This window comes from Bufo bufo, chromosome 11, assembly GCF_905171765.1.
Source record: "Bufo bufo chromosome 11, aBufBuf1.1, whole genome shotgun sequence".
Classification (NCBI taxonomy): domain Eukaryota; kingdom Metazoa; phylum Chordata; class Amphibia; order Anura; family Bufonidae; genus Bufo; species Bufo bufo.
The window spans coordinates 12,818,018-12,844,773 of NC_053399.1; the positions used below are offsets into that span (position 1 = coordinate 12,818,018).

A 26,756-nucleotide genomic window follows, 5' to 3' on the forward strand; every position below is an offset into this window, starting at 1 on the left:
AGGCGAGTGCAAATGGACAGAAGGCGGGGCAACAGAAGTAGGCGGGAACAACAGAAGTAGGCGGGGCCTGCAATAACACAGTGCAGCATATAATACCGCCCTATCATCACCATACTGAGGACGGCGATACAGTTGAATCCAGGGGGGCTCCTGCGGCCAGATGCATAAGTACCTGATGCTCCTGCATTCATTTAAGGGGCTGCCTGACCTCAGACATTGGGGGCAGATCGCTAGGCTATGCCCCCAATGTCTGATAGGGTTCCACCTCTAGGACAGAGCCCGCAAAGTGAAGGAGGTCACATCAGATCATTATGTACCCGGCCAGCAGCCATGAGTAGGGCTCGGGCGGCCCCTGCCATCCGGTGGCGCCCCCACCAATCTAATAGTATCTTGTGGAGAGGGGATGACGTTTAACAAGCAGAGCCCCCCTTTAAGTGCACTGTATTTGAGGCTTATTTAACACTCCGCTTTTCCTGTGCTTTCACGACACTCCTCGGCCACATCCGCAGGCGTTACGCGCTGCGCTTGCCGTGGATTTGCCTCAAGTTTCACTCGCCGTCTGCGCTGCAGATCAATTTATGCATTTTTTTTTTGCAGCGGAAATGGCAGTGAAATCCGCGCCTCCCCCGCTGCAGTGGGTGAAACCCGCAGCTAACATAGCCATGCTGCCGATTTCAAATCCACACCGCAGGTCAATTTGCGCTGCCTATTTTTATGCCGCACAAACGTGGAGGAGATTTTTAGTAGGTCATGTACTTAGGCCTCATTCACATCTCCGTTCTGAGATCCGGAAGACTACCGGATCCTCTCCATCCTCAACGGATTCGCATTGACTGCAATGGGGTCCAGCAGTGATCCGGCATAAATGCCAGGTTTCAACCAGACAAAAAACGTTGCTAGCAAAAACTGGCATTTGCGCCGGATCGGGTTTTCTGATCACCGAAACGGACATGTGAACACAGCCTTAGCTGGTCCAGGACAACGTTGCAGACTCGCCACGCAAAATCGGAGAAGCAAATCTGTGCGTATTAAGCACTGCACGTAGTCACCCTAAGGCCTCGTTCACATTTCCGTTTTTCACTGACGTGGGCTGTCCACATTTTCCACGGACAGCTCATGTAACAATTTATTTTACGTATACATATGTTCACAAATCATATTTTATTTTACTGACCGTGCAGTGAAATACGTCTCATTTAGGCCTCATGCACACGACAGTATTTTTTCACGGACCGCAAAACGGGGTTCCGTTGTTCCGTGATCCGTGTCCGTTTTTTTTTTCAGTGTGTCTTCCTTGATTTTTGGAGGATCACCAGACATGAAAAGGGAAAAAAAAATCTAAGTCAAGTTTGTCTTGAAATTGATAGGAAAAAAATGCGGATGACAATCTTGTGTGCCTCCGTGTTTTTTCACGGACCCATTGACTTGAATGGGACCCATTCAAGTCAATGGGTCCGTGAAAAAACACGGAGGCACACAAGATTGTCATTCGTGTTTCCAGTCCGTCAAAAAAAATGACCTGTCCTATTTTTTTGATGGACAACGGTTTGCGGACTGCGAACCGTTGTCCGTCAAAAAAATAGGACAGGTCATTTTTTTTGACGGACTGGAAACACGGACCACGGACGCGGATGACAAACGGTGCATTTTCCGAGTTTTCAACGGACCCATTTAAAGTCAATGGGTCCTCAGAAAATCACGGAAAACGGAACAACGGACACAGATGCACACAACGGTCGTGTGCATGAGGCCTTAAATACATCTTTAGGCCTAGTTTTAGTTCTGGTCACTAGACCCAGAGTTAGGGTCCATTCAGCCGTCCGCAAAATGGGTCCGCATCCGTTCCGCAATTTTGTCCGCATCCGTACTTCCGTTCCGCGGCCCCGCAAAAAAAAAAGAACATGCCCTATTCTTGTCCGCAGACACGGACAAGAAAAGGCATGTCTATAAAATAGTGCCGGCCATGTGCGGTCCGCAAAATGCGTAACGCACATGGTCGGTGTCCATGTTTTGCGGATCCGCACTTCGTGCACCGCAAAACAGTTGCGAATGTGTGAATGGACCCTTAGGGCTCGTTCACACGAACGTGTGAAGCCCGTGCTGTGGACCACAAATTGCGGTCCGTAATGCACGGGCACCGTCCGTGGGGCAGGCGCATGGGGATCGCAGACCCATTCCCTTGAATGGATCCGTGATCCTTCCATTCCGCAAAAAGATAGAGCAAGTTCTATCTTTTTGAGGTGCGGAAGCACGGAACGGAACCCCAGAAAGCTTCCGTAGTGTTCAGTTCCGTTCTTCCGCTCCGCACCTCCGGATTTGCGGACCCATTAAAATGAATGGGTCTGCATCCGTGATGCGGAATAGCCACGGAACGGTGCCAGTGTATTGCGGTTCCGCAAATGCGGTCCGCAATACGGCAACGGGCATCACACAAACGTTTTTTGCGTTTCGTATATGGGCCGTTTTTTGCATCCGTATACGGTACCATTCCGCAAAAAAAAAAAACTGAATGTACTCCGTATGCATTCCGTTTCCATTTTCCCGTTCCGTTGAAAGATAGAACATGTCCTATTGTTGCCCGCAAATCACGTTTCGTGGCTCCATTCAAGTCAATGGGTCAGCAAAAAAAAAAACGGAACACATACGGAATGTACTCCGCATGCCTTCAGTATCCGTTCTATTTTTGCGGAACCATCTATTGAAAATGTTATGCCCAGCCCAATCTTTTTCTATGCAATTACTGTATACTGCATATGCCATATGTAAAAAACGGAACGGAACCGGAAACACTACTGGGAAAAAAAAACGGAAAAACGGACCCGCAAAACACTGAAAAAGACATACGGTCGTGTGAACGAGCCCTTAGGCTCGGCGGCTGTAATACGGATGCTAAAATGCGCCCAAGTGAATGAGGCCTAAGGGTCTGGCTACACGGCGACATGCCTCGCGCAATACCAGCAAAGTGTATGAAATTAGACAAATGTAAATTATGTTCGCAGTTTTATCTAATTTGCACCAAAATCCGCCATTAGAAATATGCTGCAGAAACGCATGATCTTCGTGTCGGTGAACGCACATGAGATCGACACCAATTTCCATGTGGATTTATGTGCGTTTCTGCAGCATATCCAGATGTCTAATTGCGGTTTTTTGTTTTTGCGGATTTGATGCGGTTTTGTCTCATTGACAAGAGTGAAATCTGCAGCTAAAACCGCAAACATAGTTGACACGCTATTCAATTTGAAATCCGCACGGCGGGTCCGTTTTTGTGCGATCTCATACACTTTGCTGGCACTGTAATACGCTGCGGTTTTTCCGCGTTGGAATCTGCAAGGTGTGGCCTTATGGTGGTGGATGGAGATCCCGCGCCGTCCCCTCTCCAGTGTCCGGCTCCACCCTTCTGGACAGGGGAGGTGATATAAGACCCGGCTGAGGAGCCACTTCCCTCAGTCCTGGGGTGGAAGAAGCAAGAAATGAGCCACGATGGGCAACAAGGTGACTCGAGGAGACTTTGAATGGGTGTACACGGACCAGCCGCACTCCGCGCGCCGGAGGGAAATTCTAGGTACGGAGCCGGTGCTTTATAGAGTTCTCATCGCCGTCCTTTCCTTTGATTTAGTTCTTTGTTTAGTAAAATTGTCCGTAGTGAATCTTTGCAAAGTTTTTTTGGGCCTCGTGCACACAAACTTATTTTGTTTCTGTGTCCGTTCCGTTTTGTTTTTTTTAGGATAGGATGCGCACCCATTTACTTCAACGGGTCCGCAAAAAATGCGGACAGCACATGGTGTCCGTTCTGTTGTCCCGCAAAAAAAAAAAATAGAACATGTCCTATACTTGTCTGTTTTAGGCATTGTTACAATGGATCTGCAAAAAAAAAAAAACGGATGGCACACGGATGTCATACGTTTTTTTTTGTTTTTTGTGGATCCGCAATTTGCAGACTGCGCAATACATCTGGTCGTGTGCATGTAGCCTAAAGGGGCGGGCTGGGGGTCACGTTGGGGCTCCAACTAGCCGCTGTGTCTTCGCCAGAGTATTTGAATTCGAGACTTGGGCAGTGAATGCAACCATTGCTCTGGGTGAGGGGCTCATGCACACGAACGCAATTTTTTCCCATGTCCGTACCGTTGTTTTTTCTGTGGACCACATGCGGAACTATTGGTTTTAATGGGTCTGCAAAAAAAACGGAAGTTACTCCAAGTGCATTCCGTTTCCGTATGTCCGTTCCGCAAAAAAAAAAATAGAACGGACAAGGATAGTACTGTTCTATTAGGGGCCAGCACACGGACGCCATCCATATTTTTTGCGGACTGCAAAATGCATACGGTCGTGTGCATGAGCCCTAAGGGTGCGTTCGCACAGTCAGTATTTGGTCAGTGATTTTTCACCCATAGCGGTTGTAGGACACAAACGCAACGAGAGCTAATCTTTCATTGACACTTTATCTGCGCGTGGAAATCGCTGACCGCGTGCTGTCCGCGTCCGCACGAAAGATAGAACATCTCCTATTCCTGTCCGTAACTGCGGACAAAAATAGGCATTTCTAGCGCGGAGGACGTTCCGATTTGCAAAATGCGGACCACACGCGGCCGGTATCTGTGTTTTGCAGATCTACAATTTGCGGACCGTAAAACTGGGTACCGTCGTGTGAATGAGGCCTAGATGTGTGGCAGCACCCTATAAAGGCAGGTGGTTTTAATGATGCTGGGTTTTTTTTGGGACGACACCACCCTCCGGGGATCATCCACACCTGAGATTGGATGTGATTGATTAGGAGCGGCTGGTGGTGCAGGTGATGCCATTAAAGAGGCTATCCCATTACAGACTCCTATCCACAGCATAGAGCAGCGATCGGCAACTTCTAAATAACTAAAAAATATAAACATCATGGGTATCACCATGACGAAAAAAGCCTGTACTGTTAAAATATAAAAATATTTTCCCCATATGCCGAATGGCCAATTTAGCAAAAAAAATTGAAAAACTAAAGCTCCTAAACATCCAATTATGAAAAAGTACTTTGTTACCCCGGACAAAGGGGTAACGCCATCCCAGGAACGCGGGTCCTATCCTCAGTGGGTGAGTCTCTCGTTTCTACAGACTTTCAGCTTCTATTTAGGACATCGGGTCACGCCATATCCTGTCTGGGATTTAGATGGGATACATTGTAGCCACAGGTGCTTTACACTATAATGTGACCCTGGCATCGCGGGTAGTATTGCCATCTACTGTCCTTTTTATGTTATTCACTGCTGAGGACTCGCCTTAACAATTGATCATGATATCATGTAATTGATGAATTTATGATTGTACACACATCTGCTTGGACTTAGTGATCTGTAGGTTGCCGGGGTGGTGTTTCTCTCTGTTCTCTACCCTCCTTTTTAATGGTTATTATTATTATTATTATATTATTAGTACTTTTTCATAATTAGTTTTTTTTTGCCTCATTTAGTGAGCTCTTCCTAGTTACAGCGTATATTGGGGAGTTCCTATATAAAGCCGCTATTTCGCCGTGCCGCCGCTCCGTCCCCATTGACTATAATGGGGACGGGGGTGGAGCTCCGGCGCAGCACGGCGGTTCACGGCGAGAGGGCGCCGGACTAAAAGTACTGCATGTCCGACTTTTTAGTCCGGCGCCCTCTCGCCGTGCACTGCGAAATAGCGGCAGGACGGATCAGTCAGGGTGAACAGCATATCGGATCCGTCCTGCCGCTTGTGTGAAAGTAGCCTAAGGCGTTGTTCACACTAACGTCCAGCTTTATCACCTTGCCTGCATTACAGAGTGTGAGACGCCTGCCGTGGATTAACCCCGCTGAGGCAGGGCTGCAGTTAGTGTTTCTGTTTCTTTAGTATTGGGCTACTTTCACACTCGCGTTTTGTGCGGATCCGTCATGGACGGATCAGTTCACATAATACAGCCGTGTGCATCCGGTAAGAACGGATCCGTTTGTATTATCTTTAACTCAGCCAAGACGAATCCGTCCTGAGCACCATTGAAAGTCAATGGAGGACGGATCCGTTTTCTATTGTGCCAGATTGTGTCAGTAAAAACGGATCCGTTCCCACTGACTTACATTGTGTGTCGGGATCAGTTTGGCTCAGTTTCATCAGACGGACACCAAAACGCTGCAAGCGGAACAGAGGTAAACTGATGCATTCTGAGCGGATCCTTTTCCATTCAGAATGCATTAGGGCAAAACTGATCCGTTTTGGACGCTCGTCAGAGCCCTGAACGGATCTCAGAAACGGAAAGCCAAAACGCCAGTGTGAGAGTAGACTAACTGCTATTTTATGATCTATTAAGTAGACTGTAAGCTCCTCTGTAATGAGTTATGTTTCATTTGTAATATTTGTTTTGGAAATGTAAAGTGTGTGTATCCCTTTAAGGTTGTGATCCTGAGTTTGTTACCTGTGTAATGTGCTCGGAATCCCTCTTCAGTCCAGAGCGTTAGCCGGACACTGGGGGAGCTACTTGCTACCAAGGTAGTTGCAAATACCCATGAAGATAATTTTATTTATTTTTGCTTTATTTTTGTTTAAAACCTAGTTTAGACTGTTTATAACGGCATATACACCCACATCTCAACAAGGGGTCAGAATGGTTTTTTTCAAAGTTGAAATGTATTTTTACACTATTTAGACATAAGACCTCTATATATATCTATATATGGGATATTGTAATCGTACTGACCGAGAGAATGAAGGGCAAAACCCGTAAAACGGTGGAGAAATAGCGTTTTGTTTTTTTCTCAATTCCACTCTATTTGGATTTTTTTTCACCGCTTGCCACTACATCGTAGGCCATAATAAATGGGGACATTAGCCAACTAAGTACAACTTGTCCTGCAAAAAAATAATCCCTCATACAGTTATAGTTAAAATAAAGTGACGGCAAAAGGAAGATGGGGAAGAAAAATGAAAAGGCAAAAACCTCCAGTGTCCTAACGGTTAAAGGGGTTTCCTCTTTTTTTGTTGTAAATTAAAGGGTTTCTACCATCAGGCGCAGTGAGTGAAGGCCGCGCTCCTGGTGCCGGCTTCCTCACTGTAACGCAGTCGGCGCAGGCGCAGTGAGGAATCCGGCACCAGGAGCGCATCATTCACTCACTGCGCCTACGCAGAATACAGAAGTAAAAGTATTTTGTGCTGCGCAAAAGTATTGCTGGCCCCGCCTACTTGTGTTACCCCACCTTCTGTCAATTCAGACCAGTCACATTTATTTAGATTTTTTTCCGGGGCTACTTTAAAGACGACTTAAAGGGGTGGTTCTGCACTTTGTTTAAACTGATGATCTATCCCTGTACCGATACCTGTTCATAGGAGGTGGAAATAGAAAAGATATAAATGTATAAATTACAAGTTTTACTGAATCTTTTCCCCCAAAAACGCTACATCAATCCACTCAGCTCCTCCTGCTCTATAACGTGGTGACAGATTGAATTGCATTTTGTGGTGACGGGTCCTCTTTCAGTTCCTGGTCTGCTTCGGGTTATTGTCATAGTATAGACAAGTTCTGCAAGTTTTGATACTTTGTATCATTTTATCTCATTTCAAGATCTGTTTGCTTTCATAGTTACATCCTGAAACTAAAAACCCATCTAGACAGGAACGGACTGGATGGAAAAAAACTAAAGGTGGCTCTAGGTTGTAGGGGGTCCAAATTGACAGAAGGTGGGGTAACGCAAGTAGGCAGGGTCAGCAATACCATAGCGAAAAATACTGTCCCAGCAGCAGGGGCGTTGTTAGGTTAAAACATTTGGGGCCTGGGCCCCTGTTGTTTTGTCCCAGTCCCCGAATATCCTGCCTGCCAGATAGATCCAACTGTATTGCCATCCTCAGGACGGCAATACAATTGAATCTAATGCCCTGCAAGATCTGAAGGACCTGTGATGACCTCACAGGTCATGTGATCAGTTCTGAATGCAGTAGCTGAAAAGGACCTGCGATGATGTCACAGTCATGTGACCAGTGCAGGAGAGGACGGATCAGCAGTGAAGAGAAGTCCTGGGAAGAAGCTGTGGCAGGGCCGGACTGGGGATAAAAACCAGCCCCACAGCGTTGTGTCCTTATTTACTTGTTTATAATAGGGGAAAGCATTCATTTTAAAACACGTGTGTAAACACTAATATGAACTTTGCCCCACGATAACTCTCTTGTAGAACCCCCATTGCTCATATTATCACAGTAGACCAGCTTTTCCCAACCAGGATGCCTTTAGCTGTTGCAAAACTACAACTCTCAGCATGCCCAGACTGCGTTTGGCTGGGAGATGTAGTTTTGCAACAGCTGGAGGCATCCTGGTAGGGAAACACTACAGTAGACCATTATCCCAGCCAATTGGGTCAGAACTAAGAATAATCAACTTATATGAGCTATACATATATAATTAGATACATGAGATGCCCAGGTTATACCAGTATGGTCCATATCACTATATACAGGACATGTGCAGTCTCTGCCCGGGTACTTAAGTACCAGTTTATTACGTACCTGGCCAGCGACAAAGTGGGGGGGGGGGGCTTGGTGGCCTCCTTCCTGGGCATCGGCCCACTGGGAAATTTCCCTGTAAGGTCTATGGACAATCCGCCCCTGCATCCTAGACAAAGAGGAGATCAGCCTGCAGTAAAGTGACCATTACTTACCTGGCAGATCCAGCGCCGCCGCTGCGGGTTCTCCTGGATGGGTCCTGTTTATTAGGATGCAGTGGTGATGTTAATAACGTGTCACCGCGGCAGCCAATTATTGATCTCAGCAGTGCACCGAAGAGGCCAGTGACTAGCTGCAACGGTTGCTGTGCTGCACCCGGGGAAAATAGATCCCGGGCTGGAGAACCGAAGCGATGGTGCTGTATCTGCCTGCAAAGTGATAATTACTACTTTATTGCAGGCGGATCCCCCCTCTGTATTGTCTCCTGAAACCGCGCAACCCCTTTAAATGCTGCACAATGTTTGATACATTTGGTGCATCTTTAAGTCGAACACTTCTGTCTTGAGCTGTTGCTTCACTTTCTACACCACCCCTTTAACTGGAGTAAGATTGTGACAATTTTTTGTGACATTTTGAAAAGTAGCAAGTGATAAATCTGACTTAAATCGCTAGGATTTGCCCCCAATGTCTAATCGGTACGGGTTCCACCTCTGGGCCACGCACCTATCTTTACAACTGAGCCCTGAAAGTGCAGGAGGTCGCACCACGCAGGCACAGCCACCCTCTCTTCATTTCTATGGGACTGCCAAAAATAGTCTAATTTGAAATGAATGGGAAGTACAGCATGCAAGCACGGCCACTGCGCCATTCACGTCTATGGAGCTTGCGGAAATAACCCAGCGTAGTCCCCCTAAAAACAAATGCGCCCTCCTGCACTTTACAGGCTCCGTTCTACGGATAGGTGCGAGTCCCAGAGGTGAGGCTCCCACCTATCGGACATTGGAGGCTTATCCTAGAAATGTCCGCGTATGGCATCCTCTCCGCTCCTGGCGGGGCCCCGATCTTGAGACATGAGGGATTCCTGCATCGATCAGACATTTATGGCATATAATATTGATAAGCCATGAATGTTCAGATGAGACTACCTCTTTAGAAGGGGTTGTCTAACTTCATGTATTTTTATTAATTTTTTAACACCTCCCAAGAGCATCAGTTTTTTTGTTTTAAAGGGTTTCTGTCACCTGAAAAATGGGTATTAAGCTGGCGGACATTAGTGATAGATATAACTATATTAGTGCCAGGTAGCCTTCACCTCCTCCTGCCGGCCCTGTGCGCTTGGGAGATCTCGTGCCGTTCAGTATTCGGCGCAGGCACAGTGAGGAAGCTTGCAGCTTGTGAGCGCCCATCTCTCACTGCGCCTGCGCCGTATACTGAACGGGATGGCGCAGGCGTGAGATTTACACTGCAGACAGGCCGGAGGTAGGAGACCAATGCTGCCTGGCCCTGTCACTCTAGTGTAGCATGGCGTGGCCAGAGGTGGGAGAACGGAGCCTCTAGGAGCAGGTGCAACACCCCCCCCCCCCCACCCGCTCCTAGAGGCTAATTAGCATATTATAAGTTTGTTTTTCTCAATAACGGCTTTAGGCAGTGAGAGCATGCTTCCCTACTCCGCAATGCTCTGTGGATCCACCGCTGCCTTTTCTGCACTTTGGCCCATGCATATAAACTTCCAGCGTGGATGTCGACATGTTGTCACGGTCCCTCCCGTGACAGAGGTGAGAAGATCGGATAGACTTGCTGCACGTGAGGCTACCTGACAGGTCTCTCTGTTTTCCTCTTTGTATGTTGTTGTTTGGCAGGATCTCACCTCCCCTCAGGTTCTGCTCATTATCAGTGATGAGGCTCTATTTAGTTCCGCCTCACACTGCTGACCATGCGGTGGATATTTCCTCTTGGAGTTGATTGGATCTCCGGCTTCTCCATACATCTCAGCTAAGTACAAGTTGTCTGTTCTGTTAGTTGTTCTCTGGTGTGTTTTTGGTTCTAGGCCTCAGGGAGACGCGGGTTCCTTCATCTGGGAAGGAACCAGCTGTCTCGTCTCCTGCTACCTATCCTCAGTTTCAGCAGGGCCTAGGTATCCGGCGTATGAGCATTTCCACCATCAGGATCTGCTCATACTGGCAGGAGTTAGGGAAAGGCCTAGGGATTACTAGGAGGTCACCATCGGTTAACTAACTGATCTTGTAAAGGGTGGGCAACAAACCCAAATACTAAGCTTCACTATCTAAATGTTGTCGCTAAAATATAACTTTTATTCATTTCTAATATATAAAAGGATTTCTCCACTAAACGTGTAAATAGAAAATGTGCACAAGACGTCCTAGGTGGTGTAATTACCGGCCATGAGTATGTTGTGTGACGCTCACCCCTACAACCTAAGGCTGTGTACAGTAAAGGGAGCAGTGAAATGACTGGAGATGAGGGGGAGGTGGACGGATCGCACAACATACCTCCAGTGACTCAAAGCCACTTACACTGCTACCCTATATTGAAAATATAGTGGCTACAATAGTGTCCCCCTCCTATAAAGGCTGCCCCCTCTCTCTCAGGGTGACTAGCCCAGGAATTACTAGGTTACCATCCCTCTTCCTTAGCTTTTAAGGTCTAGACTGTTGTCTATTTCTTTTGTGTGTATCTGGTGTTTTCTCCTTCCCCATTACCCATGACATTATCAACCACCCAAAAAAAGTTATCCTTTGTCTTTTTCAGTGCAGCTTTGGATACGGTTTCTGCACTGGTCGATCGTATGCAGGGACTGTCTTTGGAGGTGGCTGACCTCCACAATTTCAGAGACCACAGGCGGTGGGTTCCGGCAGCGGGAACCAGGCCTGCCCTGAACCTAAGCTCGCTCTCCCGGATAGGTTTTCCGGGGGAAGTGACAACTTTGTTTGGTTCAGGGAGTCGTGCAAATTATATTTTAGACTACGTCCTAATTCTTCTGGGGACGAGAGTCAAAGAGTGGGGATTATTTTCATTACTTAAAGGTGACGCTCTTGGGCTTTCTCCTTGCCAACCGGATCAAAATCCCTCCGGTCGGTAGATACATTTTTCAGAGTTCTGGGGCTCCTCTACGATGACCCAGATCGGGTTTCTCTGGCCGAATCTAAGTTGTGTGGTTTGCGGCAGGGAGAGCATTCTGCGGTGTCCTTTTGTTCTGAATTTAGGAGATGGGCAACTGATGCGGAGTGGAATGACCCAGCCCTCCATAGTCAATTCTGTCAAGGGCTGTCTGAGAACCTGAAGGACGCCTCGGCATTTCACGAAAATCCAGAATCATTGGAGGCAGCCACGTCTCTGGCTGTACGTATTGATAGACACCTGAGGGAGAGATCTAAGGTTCCTCTCGCCCGGGAAGTACTATCATATGGGGAAGCCGTCTCTTCTGACACTCTGGGTAAAGAGACACTCGAGCTCGTGTCTGGTGATGAGCCAATGCAATTGGGGCAAGTCACTCCTGGACCAGGTGATAAAAACTTTAGGATTAGGCCTCATGCACACGATTGTTGTTTTGGTCCGCATCCGAGCTGTAGTTTTTGCGGCTCGGATGCGGACCCATTCACTTCAACGGGGCCGCAAAAGATGCAGACAGCACTCCGTGTGCTGTTCGCATTTGTTGCTCCGTTCCGTGGAACCTGTCCTATTCTTATCCGTTTTGCGGGCAAGAATAGGCAGTTATATCAATGGCTGTCCGCGCCGTTCCGCTAATTGCGGAATGCACACTGACACATCCGTGTTTTGCGGATCCGTAATTTGCGGACAGCAAAACACACAACAGTCGTGTGCATGAGGCCTTAAGAAAAGACTTTTGCTTTTTCTGTGGTAAAGGAGGACATTTTGTTAATGTATGTCCTTATGTTAAACATCAAGGTAAAAAGGGAAAAAAAAACTAGTCTTAGTCTTAGAAGACTTTAGTCGTCTTCTCACTCATTGTGGTGTGGGTGGGGAATCTGAGAATGTACTTTTGTCATTTACCGGTAGTACCCAATTTCTCCTGCCTGCCAAGGTGGCGCTAGACTCAAACTGTGGAAATGGAAGTATTTATTGACAGTGGGGCAGGGGTTAACCGAGTGGATGGCCATGGTTAACCAAACATAACCCTACCATTGATTGGCAAGCGAGACAGATTCTCGATTGGAGTGATCTCTGCACATCGCTTTCTGTTGCAACTACTAAAATGTTACTTTCTTTCCTTTTGGATTTTTCTGATGTTTTCTCTGAGGGTGGAGACCAGGAGTTGCCTCCTCATCGGGAGTATGATTGCAACGTCAACCTTATTCCCGGAGCTAGATTGCCAAAGTCTCGGTTGTATAATCTTTCTGAACCCGAAAGAGTATCCATGCGAGAATATATCACCGAGGGTTTGGCTAAAGGTCCTATTAGACCATCCAGATCACCAGTGGCTGCAGGGTTCTTTGTTAAAAAAAAGGATGGCACTCTTAGGCCATGTTTGGACTTCCGTGAGCTTAACCGCATTACTGTCCGTGATCCCTATTCCCTTTCTTTGATCCCAGATTTATTCAATCAGATTGTCGGCGCCAAGGTGTTCTCTAAATTGGATTTGAGGGGGGCATATAATCTGGTAAGGGTCAAGGAGGGGGACGAATGGAAAACGGCCTTCAATACTCCTGAGGGTCATTTTGAGAATTTGGTCATGGCTTTTCGGTTGACCAATGCTCCTGCTGTTTTTCAACATTTCATCAATGACCTCTTTCATCATCTGGTGGGCAGGTTTGTGGTGGTTTATCTGGATGATATTTTAATTTATTCCCCTGATATGGAGACGCATGAGGATCACGTGAGTCAGGTCTTACAGATCTTGAGAGAATAAATAGTATGGTAAAATGGAGAACTGTGCATTTGCGGTTCCAGAACTGTAATTCCTGGGGTACCTACTCTCATCTTCGGGTTTTCATATGGATCCGCAAAAAGTCTGTGCTGTGTTGGACTGGGATCGACCCGAGGATCTGAAGGCACTCATGCAATTTTTGGGGTCCACCAACTACTACCGTAAATTTATCTTGAATTACTGAACTGTTAAACCTTTAACAGATATGACTAAGAAAGGTGCGGATTTCTCAGTCTGGTCTGAAGAAGCATTGCATGCTTTTTCAGCAATAAAGCAATGTTTTGCTTTTGGCCCTATTCTGGTGCAACCCGATGTGTCACAACCGTTCATGGTGGAAGATGACGCATCAGAGGAAGGGGTTGGAGGTTGGAGCAGTCTTGTCGCAGGGTTCTTATTTTTTGGGTTCACCAACTACTACCGTAAATGTATCTTGAATTACTCAATTGTTAATCATCAACTGATATGACTAAGAAAGGTGCTGATTTCTCAGTCTAGTCTGATGAGGCATTACAAGCCTTTTCAGCGATAAAGGAATGTTTTGCTTCTGCTCCTATTCTGGTGAAGCCGGATGTGTCAGCCATTCATGGTGGGGGTTGACGCATTCGAGGTGGGGGTAGGAGCAGTCTTGTCTCAGGGTCCTTCTCCTAGCAAATGGCGCCCATGTGCTTTTTTTCTCAAAAAAAAAAACTCTCTTCTGCCGAAATAAATTATGATGTAGATAATAAAGATTTGCTGGCCATTAAGTTGGCTTTTGAGGAATGGCGTCATTGGTTGGAAGGAGCGATTCATCCCATTACGGTAATTACTGATCTGGAGTCGGCTAAATGTCTGAACCCAAGGCAGGCCAGATGGTGGTTGTTTTTTAGTAGATTTAATTTCATTGTCGCCTATCGCCCTGGGGTTAAAAACGTCAAAGCGGGGGGGGGGGGGTGATTCAGAGGATCCTGCTCCGATATTGGCTGATGGGGGGGTTGTATCCGCCCTTTATCCTGAACTTGAGGCAGAGGTGTTGGAGGCCCAGGGAGAGACACCCGATTTCTGTCCTCCAGGGAAGTTGTTTGTTCCCTCGGAACTACGACACAAGGTGTTTAAGGAACATCACGATACTGTCCTTACGGGACATCCTGGGAGCAGATCCACTGTGGATCTCATTTCTCTGAGATTCTGGTGGCCAGGATTGCGTAAATGTATTGAGGGCTATGTGTCAGCTTGTGAGACTTGTGCGTGTACTAAGGTGACACATACTCGGCCTTCAGGATCTCTACTTCCCTGGTCTATCCCGTCCCGACCGTGGACTCATTTGTCCATGGAATTATCACAGATTTGCCTAATTCTTCTGGGAAAACTGATTCTGGTGGTTGTTGATCGCTTCAGCAAGATGGCGCACTTTATACCATTATCAGGTCTACCCAGGGGTGTCGTTAGGTCAAAACATTCAGGGCTTGAGCCCCGGATGTTTTGACCAGTGCCCCGAATGTATTGCTGGCACTGGCAGAGCCGGCTGGCGCTCTGATTCTCCTGCGCTACACCGGCCCCGCGGCTCGCCTCACTCCAAAACTGTATGTGTAAATAACCCAAATCTCCGCCTGCCCTGCCTGCAGACTTAACTTTTAACTTTAATAATCATCCGCAGCCGGCGCCGCTCATCTAACTAGATTTCTTACTGCAGCTCTGCCTCCGGTAACAGCAGGCAGTGCAGGCGGCGCTCACTCACGTCAGGCGCCTGCTCCTCCCACTAGGTGGCGCAGGCGCGTGACGTCAGTGAGTGAGCACCGCCCGAACTGCCTGGAGCTGACTAGCTGAGAGAGAGACTCTTCTCTGAGTAAGACTAGTATTGAGCAGAAGTTAAAGTTGCACTTGCAGGGGAGGGGGATCTGTGGTGGATGGCACTGTTATGGGGAGGGGGATCTGTGGTGGATGGCACTGTTATGGGGAGGGGGATCTGTGGTGGATGGCACTGTTATGGGGAGAGGAATCTGCTGGTGGGTGGCACTGTTATGGGGAGGGGGATCTGTGGTGGATGGCACTGTTATGGGAGCGGGATCTGTGGTGGATGGCACTGTTATGGGGAGGGGGGATCTGTGGTGGATGGCACTGTTTTGGGGAGGGGGGATCTGTGGTGGATGGCACTGTTATGGGGTGGGGGATCTGTGATGGATGGCACTGTTTTGGGGAGGGGGATCTGTGGTGGATGGCACAGTTATGGGAAGGGCCGGGGGATCTGTGGATGGCACTGTTATGGGAGGGGGATCTGTGGATGGCACTGTTATGGGGAGGGGGATCTGTGGATGGCACTGTTATGGGGAGGGGGATCTGTGGATGGCACTGTTATGGGGAGGGGGATCTGTGGATGGCACTGTTATGGGGAGGGGGATCTGTGGATGGCACTGTTATGGGGAGGGGGATCTGTGGATGGCACTGTTATGGGGAGGGGGATCTGTGGATGGCACTGTTATGGGGAGGGGGATCTGTGGATGGCACTGTTATGGGGAGGGGGATCTGTGGATGGCACTGTTATGGGGAGGGGGATCTGTGGATGGCACTGTTATGGGGAGGGGGATCTGTGGATGGCACTGTTATGGGGAGGGGGATCTGTGGATGGCACTGTTATGGGGAGGGGGATCTGTGGATGGCACTGTTATGGGGAGGGGGATCTGTGGATGGCACTGTTATGGGAGGGGGATCTGTGGATGGCACTGTTATGGATGATCTGTGGGGTTGCCCAGATGGCTAGTCCTTTCACTGTAGTTATTAACCACATTCAGCAGTCCCCCATTCACTGAAGGAGGGGACTGCTGAAAGGGGTTAATAACTACTGTGAATGCCCCCCCATGAGGGCGTGGCTTCATTGGATGGGGGCATGGCTTCACGTGGGCTCGTGCCCCAGATGTCTTCAGACCCTAGCAACGCCCCTGGGTCTACCTAATGCCAAAACTCTCGCTCAAGTGTTTGTCGATAACATCGTGATACTACACGGTATCCCCTCTGATGTGGTGTCTGATAGGGGGACTCAGTTTGTTTCCAGATTCTGGAAGGTGTTCTGTACTCGCCTGTGGGTCTAATTGTCCTTTTCTTCGGCCTTTCATCCTCAGTCAACGGACAGACTGAGCGCACTAACCAGAATCTGGAGACTTATTTGAGATGTTTTGTCTCTGAGAATCAAGAACAGTGGTCTTCATTTTTGCCGTTGGCCGAGTTTGCCATAAATAACCGTAGACAGGAGTCCACTGATAAGTTGCCGTTTTTCGGAGCATTTGGGTTCCATCCGCAGTTTGGCACATTTTCTGGTACTGAGACTTCTGGTATACTGGAAGAGGAAATATTCTCCTCTTCGTTGTCATCTATTTGGCTGAAGATTCAAAGCTATTTAAATAAAATGGGCAAAAAGTATAAACGTATGGCTGACAAGAGACGTGTGAGTGGTCTGGACCTGAGAGCGGGTGATTCTGTGTGGCTGCCCACAAGAAACTTTAAGTTGAAGATACCCTCTTGCAAGTTGGGGCCAAGGTTTATTGGGCCATATAAGATCTCTGCCATTATTAACCCGGTGGCTTTTCGTCTTGAACTTCCGCAGGCTTTGAAAATTCATAATGTGTTTCACAAGTCATTGCTGAAAAGATATGTCGAACCTGCTGACCCGTCCTCCCTGCCACCCCTCCTGTCATGGTGGATGGTAATCTTGAGTTTCCAGAATAGTGAACTTGCATATTATTCGTGGATCTCTTCAATATCTCGTGCACTGGAAGGGTTACGGTCCAGGAAAGAATGTGACCGATGTGAATGCCAGTCACCTTGTTAAGGACTTTCACAGGGCTCATCCTGATAAGGTCTGTCCTGGGTGTCCGGAGGTCACCCATAGAAGGGGGGTGGGGTACGGTCACGGTCCCTCCCGTGACAGAGGTGAGAAGATCTGATAGACTTGCTGCACGTGAGGCTATCTGACAGGTCTCTCTGTTTTCCTCTTTGTATGTTGTTGTTTGGCAGGATCTCACCTCTCCTCAGGTTCTGCTCGTTATCAGTGATGAGGCTCTATTTAGTTCCGCCTCACACTGCTGACCAAGCGGTTGATATTTCCTCTTGGAGTTGCTAGAGCTTGTTTGTCTTGGATCTCCTGCTTCTCCAGACATCTCAAAGCTAAGTACAAGTTGCCTGTTCTGTTTGTTTGTGTTCTCTGGTGTGTTTTGGTTCTAGGCCTCAGGGAGACGCGGGTTTCTTCATCTGGGAAGGAACCATCTGTCTCGTCTCCTGCTACCTATCCTAGGGCTCGTCGGTTTTAGCGGGGCTTTAGGTATCCGGCGTATGAGCATTTCCACCATCAGGATCTGCTCATACTGGCAGGAGTTAGGGAAAGGCCTAGGGATTACTAGGAGGTCACCATCCCTCTTCCTTAGCTTTTGAGGTCTAGACTGATGTCTTTCTTTTGTGTGTGTGTCTGGTGTTTTCCCCTTCCCCGTTACCCGTGACACATGTGCACCACTGCAGCCAATGACTGGCGGCAGCAGTGATGTGTCCCCAAGCAGTATGTCATTGCTGGGACATATCACAGGTTATTGGCTGCAGCGGCACACATGGTCCCCATCTATGCTGGAAGTCTACATGAAGCCGAGAGCGTCTCAACAGGTCCTGTTAAAAGTGTGAGGGGGGGGGGGGGGCTACCCCTTTACCACCCATTTCACACTGTCACTATTGTGGTCTGTAATCTGCATCAGTATTTGTAAGGCAAAACTAGGAGCAGGTGCAAAACACTGCATTGTATATATGTCTAAAGGCTATGGACATTTTATGATTTCATTTTACTCATTTTGAGCTAAAAATATATTTTTTCAATTGGCCTTTATAAAAAAAAAAGTGGTGGCTGCTGACAAATACAATTTTTTTTTAATTGGCTTTGCTGTAAGTCATAGGGGAGGCAACCCAACCCTCTCGCCCAATTGCACACCTGAATGCCCCTTTTATGCTTGAAGTTATATTAGACACATTTTATTTGAGAAAATGTTTTGAAATCTATTTTCTTTTTTCCTCTTGTAGCCAAATATCCAGAAATCAAGTCTCTCATGGGACCGGACCCTCATCTCAAATGGGTCGTCTTGGCGATGGTTGCTGCTCAGCTTGTGGTCTGTCATCTAGTCAGCGGCTTGGCTTGGAAATGGGTCTTGTTCTGGGCATACGCGTTCGGCGGGTGCGTGAATCACTCGCTGACCTTGGCCATCCACGATATCTCCCACAACGTTGCCTTCGGTAACCGGCAGGCAAAATGGAACAGGTGGTTTGCGGTGATCGCCAACTTGCCAATTGGCATGCCGTACTCTGCGTCCTTTAAGAAGTATCACATCGATCACCACCGCTATCTGGGAGGACACCACCTGGACGTGGATATACCTACAGACTTTGAAGGGTGGTTCTTCTGCACCCCCTTCCGTAAACTCCTGTGGCTGATCCTGCAGCCGTTCTTCTACGTGTTACGACCGCTGTATATGAATCCGAAACCCATCAGCAGGATGGAGATATGCAACGCCATCGTCCAGTTCTCTGCTGACTTCTTACTGTATCGGGCGTGTGGCCTGAAGCCTGTGGTCTACCTGCTGGCCGGCTCCGTTTTCTGCTTGGGCTTTCACCCCATCTCCGGACATTTTATTGCAGAACATTACATGTTCATGAAAGGACATGAGACCTATTCCTACTACGGATCCCTGAATCTAATAACTTTTAATGTCGGCTACCACACGGAGCATCATGACTTTCCCAGCATTCCTGGAAGCAGACTGCCCATGGTAAGTACATGCTTTCATGCTGGGAGTTGTAGTTGTAGGCACGGGTTGAAAACAACTGTTATTTAAGTGGTAATAGTCATGCTTCAACCTATTTTTTGGATGTTTATTGGTCACGTTTTTATTTCCTACAATGCTCTAAATCGGGGATGGCCAACCTGCCGCTCTCCAGCTGTCGTAAAACTACAACTCCCACCATGCCCTGCTTTATGCAGATAGCTGTAGGCAGTCTGGGCATGCTGGGAGTTGTAGTTTTTGCAACATCTGGAGAGCCTCAGGTTGGCCATCCCTGCTCTAAACTCTCTGCTTTCATTCTCACAGCCGTAGTCTATCTGCCAGCAGCCACCACTAGGGGGAGCTCAATGCACACGGATTTATATACCTCCCACTGAACGCGATAGCAAATCTCTCTCTTCAATAAGCTCCTCCTAGTGGCAGTCAGCCGCCATAACGTTATGTCTGTGTGTAAGGGATCCAGGGAGTTTGTAGCTCTGTGACACAAAACCCTATGATGATTATAGTATGACATTAGTCGCCAAAAAATTAAGACGCATAGCGAAATTTACTGTGGGCCTCCGCGCCCGACCCAGTTTGCCAGTATGTGTGTGTGTCGGGCAACGCAGAATGCAAAGTGCAACACCCCAGATTTGATGAATTTATGTTTTAGTTGTTGTTTTTTTTTTTTTTTTTTTTTTTTTATCAAGCAGAAGAAATTTGAATAAAAAAAGTTGCTTTCTGTGTCACCCACTTTTTCTGAAAAAGTGGAACAGGCTCTTCAAAAATATGAATATTCTGAACGCCATATTTCTCAATGTATTTACATCACTCAAGTGCCATAAATACATTGACCAATCTCCTGCTTCCCTGCACACAGCATATTATAAAACGGTCTGCCTGCAGCCGCCACTAGGGGGAGCTCAGTGCATAGAAATGTATCTGCTTACTGTGATCATCTCTGCACTGGGAAGAGAGGAGGCTCAGCAGGGGCCCCTCTCACCCTGGACCCTGTGGTCTGCCTCCATTGAAGGTACACCACTGCCTGTCTTCTCTCCTGACATGTCTGTTTTAGTAATTATTTGCATTTCTCGTGCAATAATTGTGGAGCATCTGTTCTTGTGCCATTTCCCTTTTATGAATGAATTGCTAGCAGTGTGCAATAAAGGTCCATCTGCACGTTGGCTCCCTCTAGTGGTGGCCGCAAACAGCCACAACTAGACCCTCCAATAATCCAGTGACAAAAATGCCACTCGTTTTACTTGTCAGTTGCATTACTAGGTTCATATGGACGGCCAAATGTTTCAGCCCCCCTCCCCTCCCCCATCATGCCATCTGCTGTACAAGTAGCACGGGCTGAACTTCTTGTTTTTGTCCCGCAGGTACGGCAGATCGCTTCAGAGTATTACGACAGTCTCCCTCAGCACCAGTCTTGGGTCCGGGTTCTATGGGATTTCATTTTTAATGAAGAAATTGGACCTTATTCGAGGATCAAAAGAAAATGCAAACTTGCAAACGCGGGATAGCGACGTTCTGCTTTCACTGGCGGAGCGTTTTACGTGCGGCCTTTCAAGCTGACAGCTGACACTGTGCATACACTGTATGGGATAATAAATATCTGTTTTCTGTGGATCAGAGGTCTGTGTGTCTTCTATCCTCAGGGCTGACCCCATAAAGACCACCCCTTACACGTGTCTTGAGAGCCTATGGGACGTCCTAGAGGGAGACCCCGGCCCCGTCCATCCATTTCACCCCTTCCACAGTCTTTAAAGCCCATGGATGTCCTAGGCGGCCCAGAGGCTGTCCATCCATTTAACCCCTTCAAATTCTTAGATTCACAGGGTCGCCTATTTATTTCAATGGCATTTAATATTACATGTGTTAGAGGTTTCGGGAGCCAAACCCGCAGCAGTCGACTAATTTCCAGGATATGTTTTTAGGATTTCCTGCCACAGACTTCGATAGGCTAGCTCATCAATGTCGGATTGGAAATGGGAACCCCCTTAAAGAAGCTAGGTAAAGCCCACCTAAGCTCACCATGGCACCTGGTGATACATCCCCTTCCGGTGCCACGTCGGACCCCTACCAATCAGGCATTGATGGCACGTCTCCTATGTAACAGGGTTTGTTAAAGCGCGTAGAACCACATTTGAACAGCATTTCACGAGTTAACTTTTGCAGTTGAAAAACTTTTCAGTTTTTCTATTTTTATTCTATTTTCTTCAGGTTTACTGTCAAATTTCTTCTGGTCGCTATTGGAAACAGTCAGCAGTTTAGCTCCACCCTCCTGTCAGTCATGTGATTTTTACAGCTGAGCCCTGATTGTGTCAGCTAATCCTCCCATCATGCACCGCTCTCTGGGAAAATCGAAACGGGCAGATTTTTTGACCTTTTTAGATGGGAAGGGATCTGAAAATCTAATGCAAAATAGTGTCACTTGACTCAGGAGTCATCTTGTAAATGTCTGTCCACACATGGAGAATTCCTTTAAGTTGGGTGCAAATTCCGATCTCCGATCTAAGCCTAGTAAAAGGACATCTGTACCTGTGGTTTATGCCTTGACTCGTTTATAGAACAATTTCTATTGAAGATGGCAGGTTAGAGGCGTAACATGAGGCTCCTTGTCCCCAATGCACAAGCAGGGGCGCACCACCACTGAGGCCAGGTGAGGCGATCACCTCAGGCAGAACCAGGTAGGGGCAAGGGGGGGGGGGGCAGCCGAAAGGCCATGGGCTGAAGGGGAAGGGGTTAGGTTAAGAAATTGGCATTGAGTTTTCGCCTCAGGCAACTAGCGCGATATTCTCCTATATGTTTGGTAGTGTGGAATGTAATTTTAAAGAGCCATCTGTCATAGGACCAAATGTGTTGTCTGTCATTTTGGCAGGAAGATCAATGCTGCGCCATTCTTTGTCACATGTGAACGGACTGCTGATGGGATATGAGAATAGTCTTATGTTCACATTTATCACTGAATGCCATCCTGGAGCTACTCGGTTGGAATTTCTTGTCATTAGGGGGTTCTTGGCGTGAAAAGGTTAAGAAACCCTAGTCTGGGGTCTGTAACAGGTGCCATAAGGAACCTCCATAAAAAACAAAACTGTGGACGATGGAGCGCATGCGCTAGTTTGTAATGCAGTACGCGGTAGTATTCAATACTCTCACCGCTGGAGATGGGAGCCATCGGGGGGGGCCCCCACCGCTGGAGATGGGAGCCGTCGAGGGGGGCCCCCACCGCTGGAGATGGGAGCCGTCGAGGGGGGCCCCCACCGCTGGAGATGGGAGCCGTCGGGGTGGGGGGGGGGGGCCCCCACCGCTGGAGATGGGAGCCGTCGGGGGGGGGGGGGGGCCCCACCGCTGGAGATGGGAGCCGTCGGGGGGGGGGGGGCCCCCCACCGCTGGAGATGGGAGCCGTCGGGGGGGGGGGGGGGGCCCCCACCGCTGGAGATGGGAGCCGTCGGGGGGGGGGGGGGCCCCCACCGCTGGAGATGGGAGCCGTCGGGGGGGAGGGGCCCCCACCGCTGGAGATGGGAGCCGTCGGGGGGGGGGGGCCCCCACCGCTGGAGATGGGAGCCGTCGAGGGGGGCCCCCACCGCTGGAGATGGGAGCCGTCGGGGGGGGGGGGGCCCCCCCCGCTGGAGATGGGGGCCGTCGGGGGGGGGGGGGGCCCCACCGCTGGAGATGGGAGCCGTCGGGGTGGGGGGGGGGCCCCACCGCTGGAGAGGGGAGCCGTCGGGGGGGGGGGGGGCCCCACCGCTGGAGATGGGAGCCGTCGGGGGGGGGGGGGGGCCCCCACCGCTGGAGATGGGAGCCGTCGGGGGGGGGGGGGGGGCCCCACCGCTGGAGATGGGAGCCGTCGGGGGGGGGGGGGGCCCCCACCGCTGGAGATGGGAGCCGTCGGGGGGGGGGGGGGGGCCCCACCGCTGGAGATGGGAGCCGTCGGGGGGGGGGGGGGGGGGGCCCCACCGCTGGAGATGGGAGCCGTCGGGGGGGGGGGGGCCCCCACCGCTGGAACCTGCACCTATCTGACATTGATGGCATATCCTAGAAATATTCCATCAATGTCCCAGAAGAGATAAAATGAAACAAACACTTCCAAAATGATCAATCTGGACAATAAACAATTTATTACCAATATGAATACAGCTACTGCGGTGCACTGATGTACCATTGTAATATTGTGATGGAAGTGGAAATCTTCTTTTTTTTTATATCTTTATTTTGTCACTGTACGATTTTTTTCATTTTTTTTTTTTCTTTTTGTAAAGTGATTTTCTGGTTCTTTGTGATTCTGCAATAAAATTCGGTTGGCAAGAAAGGGTCCTAACACTGCAGACTACCGGTTAAATTACTCTGAAGTCGTCCTAATAAAGCAAATAGATCACATTTCTCTTTTTTTTTTCTTTCTTTTTCCCCGTAACTACTACTAAATGAAAAATAATACATTTAAATAAGCAAATATATCATACAAAAAAAAAAAAAAAGGCTGACGAAATCTCGGTGTGTGCAAAATCAGATGAAGTCTAAAAATAAAATTCAGAAATGTCAAATTGTTTTTTGAATCTTTTTTTTCTTTCATGGTAAGACTTTAAAGCAAAATCCAAGGCTGTAAGCTTCAAAGTGTGTCTGCTACGGGGGAGAGGAAGAGAGTGCAGGTGCTGTCCCCTTTAATTCAGTGACCATTTCAACACGCAAATCATCAGCCCTGCTTGGACTCCACTGGACATTCCCGGAGCGGACGACTCCTTCCATTATTATGTTGTACTAATTCTGCTCAGTTCCTGCCTGATAGCTGCAAAAAAAACAGAGCTCTGATCAGTATACAGAGAAGGGGCAGACTGGTGTGAATCCTGCTTATCTTGGCTCCACCGCTAGTAGTGTCTGTCCCTCTAGGCTCTGGTGCTATATCTGGCTCCCGGGGGATTTATTAAAAGGGACGTACAGGACTAGGAAAACATGTCTGCTTTCTTCCAGAAACGGCGCCACACTTGTCCACAGGTTGGGTACAGTATTGCAACTCCATTTAAGTGGATGGGACTGAGCTCCAATTCCACGCACCAACTATAGACGGGTGCAGCACTGTCTTTGGATGATAGTAGCCATGTTCCTCTAATATGCCAAATAAGAGGTGCAGGTCTCTAAATACTTTTGGCACATTTTCTTGTAGGCCACGAGCTGTAAGCTGGCATAACTGTCGGAATGACTGGATAGTGTCAGACTGTGCAGGGACATGCCCCCCACTAGTAACCCCCAAATAAAACTCCCTTCATGACCCTGAAAGATTGGTTTGCCATGGTAATTTACAGTGACCCCTTATTTTTTTACTGCAGGCTGTAAAGTGAGGGAGTCCTGTCCTATCAGTCAGGAGTTTGTGCCTGCTGGTGACATCTAGTGGTCAGTGTGAACACTGCAACACTGCCTAATTATTATATCCGGAAACTGCCTGGTAAAATAATAGCAATTCAACTCGCCTTCCCAGCCCCCTACGACCGTCCGTGTTGCATTTTTTTAATTTTTTTGCAGACCTATTGACTTCAATGGGTCTGTGAACAGCATTTTGTGGCCAGAAAGGGGACATGTTCTATCTTTTGTGGAATGACTAAGGATGCGGAAAGCACACTGAGCGCTGTCCACATCTTTTGCGGCCCCATTGAAGTGACTGGGTCCGCAATCCGAGTCGCGTGAATGAGGACTAAGGCCTCATGCACACAAACTGTTTTTTCTGTTTACGTTCCGTTTTTTGCATTCCGTATACGGAACCAATCATTTTAATGGATCCGCAAAAAAAAGGAATGTACTCCGTATGCAAACAGTTTCTGTATTTCCGTTTTTACGTTCTGTTCAAAGATAGAACATGTCCTATTATTGTCCACATAACAGACAGGGATAGTACTGTTCTATTAGGGGCCAGATGTTCCGCAAAAAACGGAATGCACACTGATGTCATCCGTATTTTTTGCGGATCCGTTTTTTTTGCGGACTGCAAAATACTAAAGCCATACGGTCGTGTGCAATAGGCCTAAGGAAGGGACTATAAAGGATGAACTCACCGTCGATAATCTCTTCTTTGACTTTATGTAACTCTCTAACAACTTCCTCTAGTATTTCCTGATGAGAAAAACATAGAATTAAGTTAAAAAACACAAAAAATAAACTTGAAATGGATACCATAGGGGCTGTATTAGATTTAGGGATCATGCACACGAACGTATTTTCTTTCAGTGACTGTTCCAGGTGAGCAATGATCACTTGATCCACAGTCTCCTGAAAGTGGATAATTATTTTTTTTTTTTTAAGGGGCTATCCAAGATTAAAAAACAAAACAAAATACATGGCTGATTTCTCCCAAAAATAGCACCACCCCTGTCTGTGGGTTGTGTGCGGTATTGCGGGTCATCACCATTGGAGTCAATGGGACAGAACTGCAATACTGCATGCAAGGGTGGTGCTGTTTTTGGGAGAAAGCAACTGTGATTTTCTAATCCTGGACAACTCCTAGAAGGTGGGCATGCGCCTTAGCTGCGGGGGCAAACGCTCAGTTGGTTACTTCCCCCACCTCAGATGTCTGAGCAGTCATATGTCCGCCTTGGAGGACAAAAGAATCAGGAATGTTGAAATACAACATGGCTGACCCCATGGCTGCAGGGGCTTGGGGTGGAGGAAGGAGTCCGAGCACCACCATTCATGTTAGGTGGTCTATACAGCCCACTGAAATCTGTGAGATCCGTCAACAGTCATCCAATGTGTATGCCCACCTTTTTCATGCTTGAATCGGCACCCCCTATACCAGGGATGCCCAACCTGCAGCCCTCCAGCTGTCGCCAAAGTGACTCTCAACATGCCCTGATAGCTGTAAGCTGTGCAGGCATGATGGGAGTCGTAGTTTTGCAACAGCTGGAGGGCCGCAGGTTGGGCATCCTGAGAGCACTTACCTACCATCAGCATGGACATACAAACATTCATCCTGTATTACAGGAAACCCCCCTCAAACACATAACACCTGGGGGGACTGCAGGGCGGCCATCGCGGTTTACTCACTTGCTTCATTCGGTCGAAGTCTAAGGCGTCCGTTGAAACGTCATTGCTGCTGTTTACAGGCTTCATCCTGCTCAAAACATGCCACAGTTAGAATTGACTATGACTGGTTCCACTACAACTCTCATCATGTCATCGATTACTCTCACTGGTGGTCCAGACCGGTTACACCACAATAAATCCGATTATAAGTACTCTGGATAGTTAAAGTTTAGAAAAATGTCTCCTTCCAGGAACCGCACTGGACAGGGCTGGGCTGCGGTGCCGCGTACAACCAGCGGACAGGGCTGGGCTGCGGTGCCGCGTACAACCAGCGGACAGGGCTGGGCTGCGGTGCCGCGTACAACCAGCGGACAGGGCTGGGCTGCGGTGCCGCGTACAACCAGCGGACAGGGCTGGGCTGCGGTGCCGCGTACAACCAGCGGACAGGGCTGGGCTGCGGTGCCGCGTACAACCAGCGGACAGGGCTGGGCTGCGGTGCCGCGGACAGGGTGGGCGCTGTTTTTCTAAACCTTGAACACTTCATTTTTTTTTTTAGGTCTCTCCATATGTTCAGGTCCATAATCTGGACAAGAGCGTTAACAGATTGTAATTTATGGTATTTTTGTCATTTCTGCAATCAGAAATGT

At 48.3% G+C, this 26,756-nt stretch overlaps 2 protein-coding genes across 9 annotated transcripts in view; one reads left to right on the top strand and one right to left on the bottom strand.

Annotated features, from left to right (window-relative positions):
- The window catches only part of DEGS2 (delta 4-desaturase, sphingolipid 2), a 30,974-nt gene extending 10,282 nt beyond the window's left edge, over positions 1–20,692 (top strand). Inside the window, exons 1-3 of one of the 2 annotated variants that reach the window (XM_040412663.1) lie at positions 3,484–3,565; positions 18,362–19,104; positions 20,478–20,692. In XM_040412663.1, coding sequence (XP_040268597.1) covers positions 3,484–3,565; positions 18,362–19,104; positions 20,478–20,621 — 969 coding nt within the window. In that variant the 3' untranslated portion in view covers positions 20,622–20,692. Of the gene's footprint in view, positions 1–3,483; positions 3,566–18,361; positions 19,105–20,477 lie in introns of those variants that run through there. The other variant, XM_040412664.1, reaches the window with a different exon arrangement.
- A 2,510-nt stretch (positions 20,693–23,202) lies between these two features.
- Positions 23,203–26,756, bottom strand: part of EVL (Enah/Vasp-like) — a 111,821-nt gene continuing 108,267 nt past the window's right edge. For all 7 annotated transcript variants that reach the window (XM_040412676.1, XM_040412674.1, XM_040412673.1 and 4 more), the window contains 3 exons: positions 26,131–26,197; positions 25,143–25,200; positions 23,203–23,884 (listed from right to left, as the gene is read on the bottom strand). In XM_040412676.1, the coding sequence (XP_040268610.1) occupies positions 23,847–23,884; positions 25,143–25,200; positions 26,131–26,197 (163 nt within the window). In that variant the 3' untranslated portion in view covers positions 23,203–23,846. The remainder of the gene's footprint in view (positions 23,885–25,142; positions 25,201–26,130; positions 26,198–26,756) is intronic.